Consider the following 21238-nt stretch of genomic DNA (forward strand, 5'->3'; position numbering starts at 1 on the left):
AATAAAGCTAAAAAAAAATTAAATCATTCATTTAATGTATAATGCTAAATAATCATAAGAGTGTCTCCAAATATCTTAAACCCTCACCAAGATCCATCCCATTGGAATTGTTATCTCATGGAAGAGTTATTCATGAAATTTCTCAAAGAGGAGTCTAGCTCCATGAATGATATGAGATGAGGGTGTGTAGATAGGATGAAGACCCTTCAGTCCCAAGATGATAAACTATGTAGTTTACTGATTATCCAACTCGAAAAGAGCACCAATACAACGTTGAATGGCCCCGCAAGAGGAGACCGTGCGCCGGCGTTGAGGCAGTGAGCCTGCAGCGACGATGGCCATCCATGAAACGGTCATAATTTAAGTCATTCGTCGTTATTGGGTAATCAACATCCCACCGTATGACACCCTGGCGCATCGATTGTTAAACTAGCGGTGCAATCTTTATATATATACAGTATACATATATAGACAAAAATTCTACGGGCGCAGAGCACTGAACCTCTGGCAGTGATTCTACTGTGTATATATATCTTTTAAAATGCAAACCCCCAAATTATTTCTCAGTGAAATATGATTTGTGTGCTTGGAGGCCTCAATATTTTTTTGAGAGCAGCGAGTGCGGTTTCCAAAGCAACTCCGCGTGTGTCATCCAATTTTGGGGACGTGTGAGTATCTTCTGCACTGTGATTTATCTATCTAACTTTTCCGCGTTTACACAGTGAAATTTTTAGGCGCGGGATTGTGAACCTCGGAAACCAGCAGAACCTGGCAGGGCCGAGAACCTTACTGGTTGGTTTTTCTTTATTTAATCACCTACCAGGAGGTTTAGGTTTTTCAGCTTGTTATTATGGCCTTAAGAATGGTAGTATTGTAATGTAATGTCTTCGAGGTTTTTTTGATGGTAAGTTGCTTGTCTGGTCGTATGATTATAATGGTTTTAACTTCCCTTCATCTCTGAAATCTTGGTCTATTTTTACCTTCCTTTTGTTGGTAGCTCCTTTTGTTGGGTAGCTCCTTCTTGGCTTCTTATGCGTTTTTAATTTTTCACATGATCTTTGAATACTCCAACGGTAACGTCAAGCTTACTTTCTGCAAATTTCAGCAAAATGGGCATCTTTGGGGATCTTAAAAGATGAAATGGGGATAGCTGGTCATCATCGGCACCAACCAACCTGGGCCTTCGAGGCATGGTTGACACATGCTTCTCTACAAGCCCTTCCAGTTGTTGATGCTGGTCTGTGAGCATTTCATGAAAGGGCAGGGTAATAACTGAAGAGCTTGTGTGGGTTTTAAGTTTGTGGGGTTTCTTGAATGGCAGAAACCTATTCATGAATTGGGTCTAGGAGAATATATGAAGCAGAACTAAAATGATACCCATTAATATCGTTGGAATTGGAAGGTGGTGAATGGTAGTAGTGAGAACTGAGCCTATGAGTGAGAATGGATGGGTTCTTAGTGTAAATGTGAAGGTATGGTTGGGTAGTGCGTTGCAGGCCTAACATGAGTGCCTTGTAGGTTAAAAGAGAAGTTATGGCTGCATTGGGAGCACTGGGTATTGGGCTGAGCATAGTCTTTGGGGGGTTTGTCCTTGTATTGCTAGCAGAGCTCTACTATGTCTTTGTGTGGAAGAGGCACAGCATCCTAAGCAAAAGAGCATGCAGAATAGGCACAGAGTGCAGTGGAGAAAGAGGCAACTTTGCTCATGAAGCAGCACTGGTTGGGTCCTTTGGGGGCTACTCTTCGTCCTCTGTGGATGCAGAGTTTGTGGCAAAGCTATTCCCCATGGGACCAGAGGCCATTGGCAGCGACAACATGTTCATGCATGGTGTGTTTGGGGATCCAAGGCTTCTTTTCACCATCAAAGAAGAGACCAAGGAGGATATGGAGTTTGAGGAGCCCGTGAAACAGCACAATGAGTCTACTGCTGCTGCTGCTTCTTTTCTTCCTGTTCAGACTTTGCACTCTGCATCGTCGAAGCCAACATCAGAATCACAATCTTTAAAACAGCAACAGCAGCAGCAACTGAGAAGGCAGTTTTCTTATTCAATTGGGGTAATCCAGCAGCCACAGATCCTGAGGTCAATCTCTACCAAGTCCCTCCCATGGACTCCTACACCAATGCTGCAGCAGCAGCAGGAGCCGAATGTGTTGCAGGAACCATCAGAGTCATCCTCACATTCCTCCTGCAGTGTTCCTTCTTCTCCTGCCCACCGTTCTTCCTCCACCTCTCCTTCCAGGCCAACTTCTTCCTCCCTATCTCCTACCCCCGCCTCTCCCAAGTACCAAACATTCTGTAGCTCTGGCTCAAGTTCTCCTGAGCTATTCTGCATCTCCAAGCCCATTTATGACCTTAATGTCTCCGAGTCCAGTGTTTACTCTGAAGAAAATGAGAATGAAAATGAAAATGAAGCTTCTTGCAACATCCAGTCCAGCGTATGCCCATCCCCGCATGACACTGAAACGCCCTTTGACACACCAATGTCCTCCCCATCTCTTCTTACTCCATGTGGGACTCCACCCATGACACCTCCTCTCACACCGATCAAAGCTTCAAAACGATCAAAGCTTCAAAAGACCCCTATGGGCTCCCTATCGAAATGGCTAATCACAGGTCCGAAACAAGCCACACTTCATCAGCAGACACCAATCCTTCCTTCTCGTTATCCTCAGAGAACTGTCATAAATCCCCCATTTCCCATCATCCCAGGAGACCTTCAAGGCCTCCTCCCATGGTTCCCCCTTATTATGCAAACCCTTCTATTGAGAAAAAGCAGACACTTATGGAGAGAAGGGCATTCACTTCCCTATTCAATGAGCCTGCTCTTCGGTCTCTTCCCAGAGAGTCTGCTCGTCTGAATGGATTCCCTGCACATCCAAGGGCTCGCAGAGGAACAAAGTGCGGCTCAAACAGCAGCTCCAATACTTGCAGCCCTTCTACACCTTTCAGCACACCCCCAACTACTCCATTCTGCACTCCTAAACCCAATCAGTGCCCAGTAACTGACCCGCAGGCAAAGGCCACTTCTCGCTCCACACTGTCCAATTGCCCACAGACTTGAATGGATGTCGCTGGATTAGGAAAAGAAAAAAAGGTGTTGGGGCATGCCATTGCATCACAGAGACGAAAATCTGTAGAGCTGAATGCCTTTTAAGGCTATGCTAGCTAGCATATAACTTGTGAATAGCCTATAATTTACTATATTAATTTTTTTGCCTGTCTATGGACATTTTTGTAAAGCCTTGGGCATTTTTGAAAATCTGAGTTGTTGTGGTAATTTTGTTTTCTATGTTAAGCAATGTTCTCTTATTTTGTTTTCATCTGTTTATTTTGTTCTTGCAATGGATGAACAATAGAATACCATCTGTAAATGCTATGTATGTCTTCATTTCAACATTTAAAAGTTGGTGTTCTTCTATATGGGCTGAGGGCTCTACATGACAGCTCCATGCCCTGAAAAATGTGTGTTAAATGACAACCCAATCTCAATGCAGTGGGAATTTCGGCTGCCTGCAAGATATCAAGCCACACATACCTCCTGCGATCATTGTTATTATTATTGATGATGATTCCAGTAAAAGTTACATCCTGAATATAATTATTCTGTTGTATTATGTTGTCTCTATAATGAAACAATTTGCAAGCATGATTACTGAATCCCATTGTTATTATCTGATCTCCAGAATTTGGTTGAATGTGTCATTATTCCATTTCTGCACACAATTTCATTGGAATTCTGGTATTTGGTTGAATTTGTCATTGTTACAGCCCTGCAAACAATGTCATTAGGATATTGGGTTATCTCATTAGGATATTGGGTTATCATGGTCACTGACCTCGTGATGAATAAATAAACAGTAAATGGAAGGTCAGGAGTAGAGCAGGCCTGCAAAAGCGGGGCACTCGATGCCTTCGTGACATTATGACAGGGGAGGGCGTTGAGGCAGGCAAGAGGATGTGGATTTCTATGCAATTTTGAACCCTAAACCAACTAAGGATGTAATTTTGCTTGCAAACTAGTCATCTGGTTAATAACGCAGAAAGGGGGAGGGTACCTTCACAACCCTTTTTCACGTTGAAAGTTTGATGAGTCTGTTGAGATTCGAATGGTAGTTTTCAGAGTCACAAATTGTTTGGTGATAAGACAGGTGATGAAGACAATGTGGAGACAGTTGTTGAGAAATAATTTACAGTTGGTGAGAAATAATAGTTTATTTTTAAGTACTTGATTGATTCACGAGGGCAATTTGTTAATTCTAAGATGGTTTTGATTGATTCACGAGAGCAATTTGTTCATTCTAAAATGGTTTTCTAGATCGAATAGGTGATTTACTTAATTTAATATTGTTAGTTGAGTAGAATGCCTTTGAGATACCTGTGAAATAAAGGAGATGAGATGAATACTCTCAGTGGAACAGTGTGTGAGGGGAGATTTTATATTCTTGAAGGTCATATCCAAAGTAGATAAGTTTTTGAAGTATGGTGCAACACGCATGCACCGGTACAATTTTGAGAGGAAATAAATCTCAAAAAGCACAATGAAATATATATTATATAATCAATATATACGGATGTTTAACACACATGCACCCATACAGGAGCGAGAAAATAAATGTTAAACCGTCAGAATCAGTATTTCATATATATATATATCGACGTACTAATTCGTACAAGTTCAAAGTACTAGACTTTTTAATTTTCTAAGTTAGACGGACTGTGAGTTTAGGTTGGGGATAATTTTAATAGTGAGTTTACGTTGGGGATAATTTTAATATTGGATAAAAGAACGGTGAGTTTAGGTTTGGTGTGAGTTTAGGTTGGGGATAATTTTAATAGTGAGTTTAGGTTGGGGATAATTTTAATAGTGAGTTTAGGTTGGGTCTAATTTTAATATTGGATAATAAAAGAACGATTTGTTTGGGATTGTGTAAAGTTTGATAATTGTGCAAAGTTTGATGGTTTTTGGAATAGTTTAATTATTTTGGGATTGTGCGAAGTTTATTGAGTTTGGATGTCTTTTGAGATAGATTAAAGAGCTTTCATTTTTAACCATTTTTTATGGGAACTGAGCTCTATACAAATCAATTAATCTACATCACAAAACAAATCCTATAAAATTATTAGCTTTAATTCTAAAAAAATATTAATTTTTCGTTGAAATGTGATAATTTTTTGAAGAAAGAGGCATACTCGTTAATTTTTATTATTTTTCGTTGAAATGTAATAATTTTTTGGAAGAATATCAATGTTATTTTTGTAATTCATAATTTTGGGAGATAAGATAAGATAATTATATTTATGTCCAACTAATGACCACAAAGTAGGTCAAAGGGACTGCTGAGTACAATGATGTCCATAAAATACGGGAGAACCAAATGGCCTCCTATAAAAAAAATACAATGCATGAATATAAAAGGTACAATGCAAGAACATAAAAGATACAATGTATGGAATGCCCCGACGAAGAGGATCAGACCCATCTCTCCTAACATCTGAGACTGACTGAAGAGCATTGAAAAAAATATCAATATTAATTTGTAAGTCTGTAATTCTTGTGGATTCAGATATAGAATTGTGTAAACTTAATAATTATAAAATACAAAATTTTAAATATAGAATTGTGTAAACTTAATAATTATACTGTCGATTTAGTTTATGATATAAAACAAATCTTGAAAAACGGTAGTATATATTATCGATGTAAAATTGAACATTATCTATTTTACGTAAAAAAGAAAAATGAACTTTAAAAAACAGAATGATTGGAGACTTCCATAATGATTTATATTATTATAAATTTCCGAAAATAGACATCTGAACCGAATATGGTAATTGAAAAAAGATAGAGAAGTATAGAGCAGGAAGGAAAGCCCCGGGAAAAGAGAAAATAAGCATTATTACAAATGATATTGTAGTGGAAGTGAAAAGAAAGGATAGCTGTTGAGTTGTAAAGTATAAAATTGTGAACTTTGAAAGCCAAATTTAAAAGGAAGAGGTTGAAGGTAAACATTCGAGTCAAAGTATGATCAGTTTTATAAGGGGAGATATAGAGGAATATAAAAGTTAATTTTGTTATTATTTATGATTCTTAAATTAAAAATGGACTGTTTGATATTTGGGAGCGTTTGATATTAACAAAATCTGGATAAATCACATTAGGACGTGTTGTTTCACATTTATTATGACTGCATTCGAGGGTAAGTGTTGATTTACCCAATATTTTTACATAATAATTTATTATTATCTTTTTTTTCACTTTCAGCTTCATTATTATATATGCATTTGAATTATATTCAATGTCTTTAATCATTGAGGTAACTGGAAGGAAGTGAATGCCAATTGGGTTTATTTAAAGTGATGGAGAGAAATGATTATTATTTTTTATATTTAAGTTTAATTTATGTAAGTGATATAATAAATTTTGGTATAATGATTTCAAATTTTGTTGTTGAATTTGACTAGGTTTTTACAACCAAAATATGTATATTTTTTTATAAATAAGAGATAATTAATTTTTTTTTTTTCTGAGTAAAGACTATTCTATTATATATAAAAAAAGAGGAAAAATATTTACAAAGAGGTCTGAGCCTCTGAGAGGGCTGTAGGCCACCCTCTGTCAAAAACACTGCTGCATTCAGCTTTTAACCATCTGTTTACATATATGAAGACTAAGAGCCCAAAACACAGTAAAGCCAGATAGGACCTATACTTTGATTCCCGCCACCCTATTACTATGCAGCTGTTACAAAAGCTAGAAAACCAGACTAATAAAACTGGGAGACTATAGAAGACCATACTGATAAGAGCCGGAGGATGTACCCACTGAAAAACAGGTTCAAAAACAAAAACCGCAGTCCTGAGAAATCTTGCTGAGTCGAAGAGGATTATGCCCGAGGTGGCAGATTTGCATCTGCTTCATTGTCTCTGCCAGGAGAGCTGACCCATTCGACCATCACATTGTCCTCTACGTCCATATTGGTGCGTCCCGGAGGAAGCACAAGGTGCAGAGTATTGCCTGAGAAATGCGCCGGAGCACACGGAATGATTTCTTCATAGGAAGAGGTTTGCTGATGTTGCAAATCCTCTCGCTGTTCTTCAACCTGCTGCGCCTCTGGAACATTGAGAATGTCACCCATAATGCTTCCCTGAGAGTCACTAGAATTATGAGAGAGAGTCCTATCCTTAGATTGTTCATCAGAGCTTGAGGAATCCTCTTCATCCTCTGAGAAGATGACTGTAATGAGAGCAGAGATAGTGGGCTTGTGGAGCTTGCTTTTAAACTTGAAACGTGCAGAGTGGAAAGAATTGTGCAGGGATGGGCCAGAGTGGTCGGAAGAAGGAGAGGCCGGCGAGACAGAAGCTAGCGGGGAAATGCAACGAGGAACAGGTTCTCCCCTGCCCCTAACACCACCACGAACTCCTGAATTACTGCCCCTCCGGGAAATTCCACGACGACGGGGGGCCATTGCAGAGGGGATCAATAGATTGAGCGAGCGAAAGGGTTGAGGGATAAAGAAAGCCCACCCGCCCCAATCTAAGAGAAGCAGGAAATAGCAGAACCCGGAGCAAAAGATGCCTAAGGAAAACTTCACCCAGATAGAAATCGGAACCGCTAAATAAATCCCATTACCTACAACGTTTAATCCATCCTGATCCCAGTTAACTTCCACAGAGACTATGACGAGACCTATTCCAGAAATAACCCAGAAGAAAACGGACTGACCATACCTGATGCGAGCCAGATGAGCCAAGATCCAAAGTATAAAGCTGGCCAGGTGATTGCAACTATGGAGCCAGAGTGGCTCCCAAGTGCGCAGCACTGTGTTTGAAGTCCGTATACCAATTCGACCGGGAGAATTTTTGTCTGAATGAACCAGAGAGAATGTCGAGGGCCGAACACAAGCATTGCTGCTCAAGCTAACCATCTTGAAGAACTTACCCCGTGTGCCGTGATCCCAACGCTTCATTAATGGAAATAAATGAACTGCCATAAAATCGTCCACTTGCTCCGCAGTGCTGCCAGCTGCCAGCTCCGCTCGCTTGAGCATTAATAACTCATAAAATCACCCGCATCCGGGTGCGAAACCTCCTTCAGTTGCATGTCTTTGTTTACTATGGTCCTGAAGGTGGAGAGTTGATTCTTTGAAACTATGCCGGAAATTGGGCCTTCAAAGAAATCCTTTCCACACTCCACTCCTAGGTTTGCAAGAAAGTCAGCGAGTTTATTTCCTTCCCTTTTGATATGTTTAAAGGAGATTGCTGGGTGATTGGTAAACCATTGTTTAAGAAGCTCTAGTCTGTTGGCTAGTCTCCAACTGCTACTCACCTTATGTACCGGCGATCCCTGCATAAGCTTTGAGGCCATGTTGATAATAATTTGAGAGTCCCCTTCCACTATAAGAGGAAAGAATCTCCCTTCCTGTGCCAGTTTTAGTCCTCTCCAGAGACCTTCCAATTCTGCCGCATTATTGGTATTCCATCCAATTGAGCCAACAAAGGTTGTTAGGGGGGTTCCCTGGTGGTCTCTTATGGTTCCTCCAAAGCCTGTTTTTCCGGGATTCCCTTTCGAGGCTCCATCGAAGTTAAGCTGATATGCATTGATTGGTGGTGGTGTCCAACTTGATGAAGATTCTGGATGGTTTGAAGAATTATCCTTTGATGCTACCGAATGTTGTAATTGAATTTGCCAATTTTCCCAAATGGCTTGTTCCTGAGGGATAGATGGGAAGTCCTCTTTAGACCATCCTTTAATAGACAGAGTTTCCTTAATGTTCTGGTGCAATCCATTCCATACCTGCTCAATTGTCTGCGCTTGATCTTTAAATATCCTTCTATTCCTCTCTTTCCATATGTTCCACATTAATAATCCTGGTATGAGTTGCCATAATGTGTTTAAGAGTTTGCTCTTAAACGGCTCTTGAGGCCAGGTGCGAAGAGTCCCTTTGATGTCTCCAATCACTCTTCCATCCTTCTGACAACGGAAAGTAGTTTTTTCCCACAGTCTCCTTCCCATTGGACATGATTGCATGAGATGTAAAGCTGATTCCTCTTCCTGCCTGCAATTGGGACACATGGATGGTCCAGAAAAATTCCTTTTTCTGAGATTGTCCCACGTGAGAATTCTGTTGTGAGAGATAAGCCATAGAAAAGTTGAAACTTTCGGCCATATGGTTGGGTTCCATATCCTATCCCATAATTGGTCCTTAATTATTCTATCTTTGATAATTATTTTAAAGCTTCCCTGGTTGTAAAAGTGCCTTTCTCCTCATATCCCCATCTGAGGGTGTCCAAGCCTGCCAGTGTGAGAATTTTCCTTTTTTGGAGTTCAAAGGAGAGGGATAGTTGAGTTTGCTCCGGACTGTGAGGTATTATATGCTTGGCCTCTTTCCAGTTTCTGTGATCTTGTGCATTTGTGTGTCCCAAAAATGACTCACCTTCTCATATTGTTGTATGTCTTGATCAGCAATTCCCGGAATTGTATTTCTGAGGTTAGGGAGCTGCTGCCATGAGTCCTCCCAAAACCTAGCTGTGTGTCCATCCCTCACCTCCCAAAAGCTGTGTTTTTGAATTAAATCCCTGTGTTTAATGGCCGAGTTCCAGATCACCGATCCTTTACTGGTTTCTGACATTCTAATTCTCTCCTCCAAGGATTTGTTGCTTGCGTATTTTGCTGTCCAAAGGGAAGCCCAAGGTGTAGTGGGGTTAGATAGCCATTTCCACCAGATTTTGGCCCCCATGACCATATTACTATGTTCTGGGTCTCTCAATCCAATTCCTCCTGCTTTTTTGGGTAGGCATGCTTTTTCCCACTTTACCAGAGCCCACTTTCGGTTTGGCCCCGATTTCCCCCATAGGAAATTTCGCTGAAGCTGTTTGATGGCTTTGAGAACCCATTTGGGTGCAGCTAATATGGAAAAAAAGTAAAGAGGCATGGTTTGAAGCACTGCCTTGATTAGGACCAACCTGCTCGCCATATTTAGTGCTCGATGAGTCCACAGGGACAACCTGGCGTCCAGCTTTTCTAAAAGATTGTTCCAAGAAGCATGCTTAAGAGCCTTGGCAAATAAAGGAGCCCCCAGATATTTGGACGGAAGGGAAGCGATGGAGAAGCCAAGGATACGGGCAATGGATCTTTGGATGGAGGGCAGGGTGTTGAAGAAGAATATCTGGGATTTAACTTTGTTAATGAGAGCTCCAGATGCTTCCGAGAAGTCTGCAAGAATGGATTTAAGGACTCGAGCTTCTTGGACAGACGGGTGACCGAATAGCATATTATCATCGACGAATTGCTGGTGCGAAAAGGCAGGGGCTTGGTGGAAGGCTAGACCTTTAAGATGATGAGACCGAATAACTTCTTTAATGCTGCGACCTAGACCTTCAGCTAGAATGACAAACAGGAAGGGCGAAATAGGGTCCCCTTGGCGAATTCCCCTAGAGGGTCGGAAAGTGGGTGAAGGGATTCCATTGATGAGAATAGAGAAGAACGAGGAGGAGATTAAACTGCTGATCCATCTGATCCAAGAGGGGGCAAAACCAAAGGCTTGAAGGATTTTTTGCATATATTCCCAACTAATACTATCAAAAGCCTTAGAAAGATCGATTTTGAGCAACATACCTGGTTTTTTTGTGAGCTTGAGAGAGTGGATTATTTCATGAGTTAGAATTATCCCGTCCGTAATCTGCCTTCCTTCAACATAACCAGTTTGTTCTGGAGAGATGATGAGGGGAAGCAGGGGCTTCAATCTGGCGGCTATCACTTTAGAAACAATCTTATATATTATGTTACATAATGCAATCGGTCTATACTTATCCGGAGTGTAGGCTTCCTCTTCTTTTGGGATTAGAGCTATGAAGGTTGCGTTCAGTCCCGGATACATCCACCTTAGCTTACGCGATTCTTCCACCACCTGCCACACTTCCCATTTGACCAGATCCCAAAAGTGATGGAAAAAAATTGAAGTAAAGCCATCGGGTCCCGGAGCCTTTCCTGCCTTGAGTTGGTGGACAGCCTCATCAACTTCCTGAAGGCTTATGGGCTTGAGAAGGAGAGTGTTATGCTCTTCAGTAATCAATTTGGGTATATGTCTGATGATTTTGCCAATAGCTTCTGTTCTGTTTAAATCTGGCTCTTGATTCATCTTCTTGAAGTAGTTGAGGAATACCTGTTCTATTCCTTCATGAGTTTCAATTTTGCCTCCTTGCTCATTGGTGACCCTGGAAATTTGATTTATCATTCTCCTTTACACTTTGGATTTGTGAAAGAATTTCGTATTCTTCTCACCCTCCTTCAGCCATCTGACTCTCGATTTTTGTCTCTAGAGAGTTTCCTCCTGTGACTCTCGCTCGAGGAGTTGATTTTCTAAGGACTGCTCTTTCTTGCTGAGTTCTTCCGAGCGTCCTTCAGAAATCATTTTTTGCTGAACAACCTTCATTTCTTGATTGAGGGTTTCCTTAGCTTTAAAGATGTTACCAAAGACAGAGTGATTCCATTTTTTAATTTCTCCTTTGAGATATTTCAGCTTCCTTTGAAAAATGGACATTTGTGTACCGTCTGTCAGATTACATTTTGTCCAGGTTGCTTTGACAAATTCATTGAAGTCTGGGTGAGACAACCAAAAAGCCTCAAATCTAAAGGGACGTCTTATATGACAGCCAGGTCGATTCCAATGGAGGGCAATCGGCCAATGATCGGAACCAGAGAAGGGGAGAATTGATGCTGTGAATTCCCCACCTACATGAACTGCATTGTCAGAGATTAAGAAGCGATCCAGACGCGATGCTATCTGCATTGGAGCTGCCCTTTTGTTGTTCCAGGTGTAGAGGCCATTATTAGTAGGAATATCTATAAGCCAGTTGTTCTGTATGAAATCTTTTAGTAGAGATCCTTCCCTGTTTGTTCTGCATCGACCTCCCTTTTTTTCCTCCATCGAAGCGATCATATTATAATCTCCACCGGAGAGCCATAATGGGTATTGCCTTTTTGCGCTGAGAATCGTTAAAGCCTCCAAAATTTCAGATTTGTGCTGGGTTTCTTGAGGAAAGTACACATCAGTAATGTGACCATATATGTTGGATCCAATTATATGAAATATAGTTTGGATGAAATTTTTATTTGCATGTATATTGTCTAGTTGAATCGTACGTGCATCCCAGAGCACTGCAAGTCCTCCGGAAGCTCCCTGAGCATCAACAGCTACTACTGTCCCTCCTGGCCAGGCTTTTGGTGCTATTTTTTCCAAGACTGTCGAGTTGCATTTTGTTTCCTGTAGAAAAAGAATTGCTGGTTTTTCTTCCATTAACATGTTTTTTAAGAGTTTTCCTTTCCTTGGGCAGTTAAGCCCTTTGATATTCCACGAGATCAACTTCATTGAGAAGGCTTGGGGTTAGTATTGAAATACTTGGATAGCTTAGCATATGTGCCTGATTCTACCAATACTTGTCCAATCTTGATGGTTCTCTCTAGGGTAGTTTTCCGTCCCCCTTTTTTACTGTCTTTGGTGATGAATTTCCCATCCCATTGGCTGCCAATTTGAACCCCTAATGAATATTTTTTTTGGGCTTTATTGAGGACTACCACTAGGTTATCCACTTGTCTTTCAGGTATTTTGTCGAAATTCCCTGTTTTGCAAGCTTGTTCTAATCCCAGTGTGTCTAGCTCACCAATATCTATTGTTTCCGTATCCTCCTCCATGATTTGTGGTTCCTGAGATTTACCAGCGCCTTCCTTCTCATTTTCTATGCTGGGGTTTGTACCATCTATATCCATATCAGGGAGATCCCAGGTTTTTGAGGTTGTCTTGAGCTTATTACTTTCTGGATATTTCTCCTTTTCTTTTTCTTTCGATTGGGGTTCTTCCATTTTTTCCTTTTCCTTAGCAGATTCTTTTTTATTGGCGGATGAACTGTTTGGATCTTGCAAATCCTCATTGTCTAATACTGCAAAGCTATTACTAGTAGAAGGCTTGGATTGATCTCCTGGAGGTATCTTTGCAGTAACTACTGGTTTTTTATTTCCTCTCCTACGATTTATCACCTTAGTGAAGCCATCTGCAGATGGGTTTTCCTGTTCAGTTTGAGTCGTAGGTTTGCTATTTAATGGGCAGTCTCTGAAGAGGTGTCCTAGGTCATGACATTTCCTGCACCTAAAGGGAACCTGCTCATAATTGATTAACTGGATACATTCTACATCTTCATGAAATAGACTTACCGTGTCAGGCAGAGGTTGTTTCAGATCCATGTAGACACAGATCCGTGCATATGAGGTGTATCTCTGTGTCTTTGTATCTTCTGCCACTTTGACAAAGTCGCCCAGAACCGAACCGATTACTTTGAGAGACTCCTCTTCCCAGTATTCCAAAGGTAGAGAATACAACCTGATCCACACCGGCGCCTAGCTCAGATCCTCCTTATCCGGGTTGAATCGTTCAATCCATTCTCTGAGAAATAGCCCAGCAGAGTTAAAGAAATAAGGCCCTCCTTCGAAGACTCTGTTCCTATCCTCCACGCAGTTAAAAACTGCAGTGAAGAAGCCCTTCGGCCCTAGATGCAGGGTTATGTGTCCTTTTGGATGCCATTTGACGTTTATCCAAGCTCTCAGCGCTTTCTCGTTTGGCCAAATGCCAATAAATTTGCCTATGAGGGCATGATCTCTCATGTATTGGATTCTGGCATTGATTCGATGACTGGGCAGCTCCACTTTTGGTCTGTGAGCAGCAACTGGCTTGCATGTGGATGAACTGACTTTCGGTTTGTCTTGCTGTTCGTTTTCAGTCTGTCGGTGCTGACTTTTTCCTGTATCTTCATCTTTATATGCCTGTTCTTTGTTTGAACCTTCAGGATTGCCCTACTGGTTGTCGTTTATTAGGGGAGGCGCCCCTCCTCCCCCCAGATGGGGGTTCATTGAAACCGCCGGTCAAAATCCGCGACCTTTGGTTATCCGCCCTGTCGCGTTCTGATGCTGGAATCCTCTATGCTGCAGATCTGCCGTTGCAGGGGCGTAAAAAAAAATATTAATTATTAAAAAATATAAAAACAAAAATTAAAAATGAAACATATATGTTTTTGATTAAAAAGAAGTGATTAATCATTTAAAAAAATGGTTTTTTTTTCTTAGTATGTATATTTTCATAGGGAAAAAGAAAGGGACAGTCTACCAGGTCGAGTAATTGCTTGGAGGGTAAAAAATGGCTTGAATCTGAGCAAAAATATTCAACAAATCTTGCATAAGCAGTGTTTAAATCATGTTTTTGATGATGAAAATAGATTCAGTACTATAAAAAATCTCTAGGGCACCCAAAATCTTGAAGTTTTACGTCTGTAACCTAGATTTACAAAATCCCTGTCTAAATTTATCAAAATATTGTTAGAATTTCCATGGTTTTTAGGAAAAAAAACAGTCTAGTTAGACTACGGCGAAAGGAAGTGCAAACACTTATATTTTTCACTTAAAGGTAGTGATTAATCTATTGAGGAAAGTTTCAGATGAATCTCATCATATATAACTTTTGATTAAACTTAAGTTGATTGAGATATTGAGATAAGTTGAATGGTATGTTTATTTGTGTTAAAAAAGGTTTGGATTATATATATATATATATATATATATATAAGTGTTAAAGTTAAAGCTTATTTTGACAGGAAGGTAGTGATTAATCAATGGAGGAAAGTTTCAGATAAATTGTATAATATATAATTTTGGATCAAATATAAGTTGATTGAAAAGTTGATATAAGTTGAGTGAGATATTGAAGTAAGTTGAAGGGTATGTGTATTATTGTATAAAAAGGTTTGGGTTAATTAATATAAAATTATTATTAAAATTTAGGGTAAATATATATTAATTTATTAAGTTAATGTATTGTTTTTTCAAATTTATAGATATTAGTTTTCGTTATTATATTAAATAGTTATTAACTAGTTAGTTACAACATGTTTTAGAAGCCTTGAACCTATGAAGTTGCGGAAATAAATTGTTCACCAAATCACTTAAGCTAAGATCTTTTGACTTTTTTAAAAAATAATATTTTTCCTCAAGGGGCGTAGAATACACTATATAGGGTGTACTCTTAAGACACTTGGTTGTGAGAAGGTCATCGTTTGAAACTCCGTGGGCAAAAATCCAACCATATTAAGGACTGGTGTGCCCAGGGGCAGAAATCCAACCATATTAAGGATTGGTGTGACCGAAGTGTGATCCTGAGATGATTTTGACAGTTTAGATGTCAGTGAGTCGTAGTTTTTCAAGAAAAATAAATAAATTAATAATGATTTCATTTTTTTTTGTAAGCTTGGTAGTTCCTCCCATTTTCATTAAATATAAGCAAGTTACATCCACATATGAGTAGTTAAGTGGCCTCAACTTGCCAAAGGGAAACCAAGTCTGTTGGCCACCTAACCACATGATAAGCCATCTAGTAGCAAAAAATGACAAGTCTTTATACCCAAGCTATATAAGTCTGTATATCATGAATGTGTCCACACAATATTTGCCTATGACATATAAAACATCATGCTAAAAATTAAAAGCTAATCGTATATGTACTAATCAAAATTGAAACCAACTATCATCCTACTCATCTCCCTCGACAGAAGCAGAGTCGACCTGGGCCAGATCGTTAATATTGGAACCAAGCAACACTGTCTGCGAGAGAAGGCAGGGGAGGTTATCCTCAATTCGGCATAGGCGTCCATCCTATTTTTGTAGTTGGAACTGAAGTTTCTTGAAGTCCTGCTTGTAGTTGGGGAGGTCCTATACTACGGTTGCCATGCTCACTAAAATTTGTTCCAAGGCCTTGCCGAGGGGGCTTTTCATGGTCCAATACAAATACAAAGTCTGTTTGAACTGGGTCACTCACCCGTGAGTATGCCCAAGATCTGGTACCATTGCTCGCTAGTCCTCGATCTCAATATCCATCGAACGCGCCTGGAAGTTCAGATCTGCTTCCCACTACTCAATCAATCTTCCGATTTCTTCATTGATCCCCTCAAGATAAGCATTGGCTGCATCATTAATGATGTTGGCTACCGGCTTACAACCCCTCGTTCTGCACCCTGAGGAATTGGGTTGTTCCCCCTACACTGTCACCCGAGGCCTCCTACCATGGCCCCTAACATTCGTAGCCCTCACCATCACATCTAGTTTAGAGTGCCCAGTAAAAAGTTGGGTGTCGCAAAATCCCTGAACAGGTGGTAGCTCGAGCCTAGAAGCCCTTTGCTTCCTAGTGAACCTACCTCCCCGTGCACTTTCTATGGGAGAACGAAACAATAATTTCCATAATAAAAAAACATTGAATCTCTGCTAGTCTCAGCCCATGCATCTAGGTTACCCTCGCCCGAAGACGAATAGTACACCGCCTTTCCTGGAGCCGCAACGTATCTCTGCCCTTAACATCACTCATCCACACTACAATCCCTTGGACACTGAATCAACCAACAAACTTCGCAGAGCTATTGACACCATGCTCGACCACTAACATAATGTCGCTACCACCATTTGTAGGGGTATTTATCACTTTCATGCAAAGAGACACCGCACCTATCGCCTCAAGCGTGTGTGGGTGATGGGTTTGTACCCCTATGTCCTTTGCATTAATTCTAAATTGATAGAAATGCCATCCAGCTCACACCCATCACAAGGAAAAATATTAAAAATATATTTTTATATTAAAATTGAAACATTAAATATACAAATTAAGTTATTTAAGTAATAAATAAAAATTATTATAATTTTTGTTTGTGTTCAAATCCTATTTGGCTTATTTACTTTTTAAAAATCAGTTTTTTTATTAAATTAAATAAGGTACCAACCATTATCTTTAAATAGCTTGAATTTTAATAACATAACAAAATAGTTTAATCTTATTGCGTTTCAAAGGATCATGTCAATATTTATTTAAATAATATTATATTCTCAAAGATTTCATAATTATTTAGAGTATATAAATATAAAAAATTAAATAATGATACTTTTCTTTATAAATTCTGGGATTGAGAGTGAGGGGTTAATCTCAAGATTTCTCCAATTTGGGGGAGAGATTTATTATTAAATTAACAATAATATGTTATTTATAAATAAATTTGATATCCATATTTAATATAAATAAATTTGATATCTATATTTAATATAATATATGGTATAAATTGATTTAATGCGTATATATAAAGGCGTTGATCTCAAGATTTATCTAATTTGAAGAGATATCTCATATCTAGCTCATGAAAAAAATAAATAACAATAATATATTATTTATAAATAAATTTGATATCTATATTTAAAATATAATACATGGTATAATTTGATTTAATGCCCTATCCAAATTTATTATTAAAAATATAAAAATTAAAACAATAATAATGTAAAATTAGTATGGGAAAATATTAATATAAATTTATATTGCTTTTTAGATTTTTATAAATATAAAATATTTATATTTTAATTTATTTTTTATTTAATAAATTATTTATATATATATATATATATATATATATATAATAGAAATAAAAATAAATTAAAATTGGTATGTATATTAATAATGTAAAATATAAATTTTGATGGGTGAGTAAATTAAGAAGTATCGAGGTGACAATCACTGTCATCCACTCATATGGTTTTAATGGTATTTAATAAATTGGTGTCGTGACACTTATCTTATATGCAGAAGTGTGTGAAGGCATATGCACGGAGTGTAAATGTGTTGGTCTATTTAATGGTGGCTTTAGTTTTAATCGAGAGCCTAGTGTTTTTGTTTTGTGGTGATTCTATTAGCCAGTGGAAAGTTTTGTAGTCTAATTTGGGATGGTTTAGAGCAAGAACTCGTTGTATTGACAAAGTATTCATGGTGGCGAGTTTGGGAAGTAATAACTGGTGTGTTTGTGGGGGCAGTTGGTGACTTGCTATGAAGTGGCAGAGGGGGAGTGCTACTAGCTTGGACGGTCCACATTTGGGATCCCAGGATAGCAACCCACAAACAAGTTTCTTTAGCACACTTCACTAGTTAGCGATTGTGTGATGGGCTTGGCAGCTTAGTGGTGTGTGCACACTCTTGGTGTTAGGACTCCCCCACTAGAATTGAGGTAACTCTACAAGAACGTTCCCTATTATTGTTTTTCTTTAATTTGAATCTGGTTAATGGTGGTGGCACTGTCTTGCAGGTTGGTCTTGGGCAGAGGTTTTGGTAGGTAGTATTTGGGTGGGTGGTGGTAGTGTGAGGACTTTGGTGTGGAGGTTAGAGTAGGTGGCATGGGGTAGTTCCACCATGCGAAGCTCTTGGCCTGCCCTAAATCACTCATCAATATATGTTGTCGAGTCCCTTTGGCCTCTTTTGGGATGGGGTGGGAAGAGGGCGTCTTGGGAGTGTTGGGTCTTAAGCTAGTTGGTTTCATTTTTGTGTTCTGGTGTTTGGAAGTGTTGTGTGTCATGGTTCTAGGGGACGAAAATTTGGCTAGGGGACTCTCTTAGGAAGCAAGCCATGCTCCACCAGAGGGGTCACATGAGGAGAGGAGTAGATCGACAATGTCAGTTGGGCAACCATGCAGTTAGGGAGCGTGGGCTTGGGGAAGACGTGGACCCCAACCATGAGGCATTTCCAGGCTCTGTGCAGTTGCTGCCTCCCCTAGACCATTTCGAGGGGAAGTTAACACAAATAATTACCCTTTTCGAGAAACTTAGTGATGTTAGACATGAGGATATGAACATTGTCTTAGACTTCATGAATGTGCTGCAAACTCATCAATGGAGGATGATGGATAGTATGAGTACTCTAGTTCAGAGGCAAAAAAGACTCATGGAAAAAAACGATTGTGTGGAAGCTTGTTTGATGCACATGGAAACTCATGTCCATTGCTCATTCAACCCACCCTCCTTGCCTCGTAATGTACTTGAGAATCTTGCTCCTATTCACTCAGATCATGGATGATAATCGACTGTTTCTTAGTGTTATCGGTTCACTGCTCATATTGGCCTCTTGCTCTTTTCATGTTTCGGTTGTATTGGGATTTTGACATATGTTTTGGTTTCTTTCTTCTGGCCAACAAATCCAGTATGAGTGAGGCAAGAAGAATTTTAAAAAGATGCACCCGATGATGTAATATTTTCTTGAATTAATAGATGCATTTAGACTTTAAAAAAATGTAAAATATAAAAATATTATGTGATATTTTGATATTAAAATATGTTAATTAAAGCATTATATAATGATATATACATTATATTATCCAAGTTGCATAAAATATTAAAAAGATTAAAAATAAATATTTATTATATTATTGTTGATAATCAATAACTTAATAAATAAAGGAGAGAGAATATGTTGAACTGAGTTATGTTATATATATTCAAAGGTTTATTAATTAATAGTGGTTAAGCCACAATTTATTACATGATATATTTTAAGAGTTTAGTTTTATTGTTTATTGTTAATGTTGGTGAGCGTCGGTTAGTTCATATTGACAAGTAGTTGGTTTGGATCTCTTCGGATGAAGTGAAGTACAATAGTCTATGCTCATGGGTTTATTACGGAGGCAATCCTTGAATGTGAGAAAGCATTTTTTAGCTTTGTTACCATCTTTCAAAAAATGCATTTGGTTAGTTCCATTTTAGTAGGTGCTTGATTGGAAGTCCCTTAATAAGAGTAGACTAATTTATGTTGAGGAATTATTAGGGATATCATTTTTTTTTTCTTCTTCTTCACTTTGGGGAAACCTATCATAACTTAGTTGTTAAATCAGTAGTGAGGAAAACCATGCTGCCTGAAATTATCCATAAGGGGGTAGGCTTTCACTCCTGCTAGATGCCTCTCAGTCTCGGGTTGTTAACTTGTTTCCTTACGTCCAAGGAAGAGGAACTCTTAGCCAAGTAGGGCATACTCTAGGCCCATATTAGGGATATTAGGGTTATAATCTATAAATGTGGGGATTTTTTTTTTTTTTTTTTTTTTAAAGTTGTCTATAAAAATTTTATGAAAAAATATTAAAGAAATATACAATATCGAAGGTACCACAGAAATATACAATCTCAAAGCTAACACCACAATAATGTCACATTCAACAACCCACCACATAAGGTGAAGGTAAGTGCACTAAAAGTTGAATTGAAATTTTATTGGTAACAACATTTCCAAATGATCATTAAACCACAACTTGATGGACGTATTGATGACATAACACGTATATAACAAAGAAAAGCTATCAAATAAATTTAGTTTAGATGGTGTTATCCTCCTCATTCAAATTTAATTATTACATATGACATATAATATTTAATGAATATTTTCATAATAAATTTAAATGCGATTGTTTAAATAACCCAAAAAATAAAAAACATGTTTTTTTCTCATATAAAATATAAAAATATTTTCCATAAATAAAATCATATTAAATTTTTTATCAAAATAAATTAATAATATATTTTTCAATAAAAAAAATATAAAATTTTATTTCTCTCCAAAATATATTTTAAAAAGATATAATAATCAAAACAATAATCTTAAAATACTTAGAAGAATATTCCTTCTTAATTATACTAATAAAAGTATTACTTTAAAATTTAATATAATAAAATTGATAATATAAATAATGCATTTATCGCTTGTTAAGTGAGGAAATTGGCCTATCCCAACGTATAATGAACATCAAATTAATTTGATAAGAAAATTGGCATATGACAATATGCAATGAACATCAAGTTATTTTAATTTAATAACTATAATGGTATTGATATTTTAAGAGGGAAATCACCACCCACCCTTCTAGAGCAACCACTCAAACCCCATTGACCAACCAGTGAAACTCCACAGGCACAGGAATAACATACGGATGAAACACTTTGACCGTGTTAAGAAATGTAGCTATGTTGTGTGTTGATATTGGATAATCCTTTGGCTTAGGTACTACGATATCCACTATTTGTGGACCCAAATTCACACACTTTTTATTGTGGTACCGAACAGATTTCTGACCCTATGCCAAATCAAATCGATGTAAAACTCAAGGGAAACCATTGATGTCACATCCCTCGTTGTCAAGTACTTCATTTTTCCCTTTGTTTTATGGTGTTTTTTTGGGTACTTAGTAGCCATTCCCATATTAGAAGAATAATGTATTGAAGAGTAATCCATAAGGTGCAATTTGTCATAAATGATAACATGGTTGGGAAATGTGATGGTTTGATTTTTATAAAATTTATATTTTGTATATTTGATGATAGTATGGGATATGGATAATAGAATTGAACTTTTTTTT

The 21238-nt window shown here is 38.2% G+C and overlaps 1 protein-coding gene across 3 annotated transcripts; it reads left to right on the top strand.

The window, feature by feature from the left end:
• Window positions 1-465: 465 nt before the first annotated feature.
• On the top strand, window positions 466-3319 carry LOC149177535 (uncharacterized). 3 transcript variants are annotated; one of them, XM_089420159.1, is made up of 2 exons: window positions 466-904; window positions 1106-3319. In XM_089420159.1, the coding sequence occupies exon 2, from the start codon at window positions 1534-1536 to the stop codon at window positions 2857-2859; it is 1326 nt and encodes a 441-aa protein (XP_089276285.1). In that variant the 5' UTR covers window positions 466-904; window positions 1106-1533; the 3' UTR covers window positions 2860-3319. The 3 variants fall into 3 exon arrangements, with proteins under 3 accessions (XP_089276285.1, XP_089276284.1, XP_089276286.1); XM_089420158.1 differs by having other exon boundaries at window positions 466-792; XM_089420160.1 differs by having other exon boundaries at window positions 466-668.
• The last annotated feature ends 17919 nt before the right edge of the window (window positions 3320-21238 follow it).

Source organism: Pinus tabuliformis, chromosome 4_1 (assembly GCF_031772625.1).
Source record: "Pinus tabuliformis cultivar Carrire ecotype Pingquan chromosome 4_1, CPIR1, whole genome shotgun sequence".
Lineage (NCBI taxonomy): Eukaryota > Viridiplantae > Streptophyta > Pinopsida > Pinales > Pinaceae > Pinus > Pinus tabuliformis.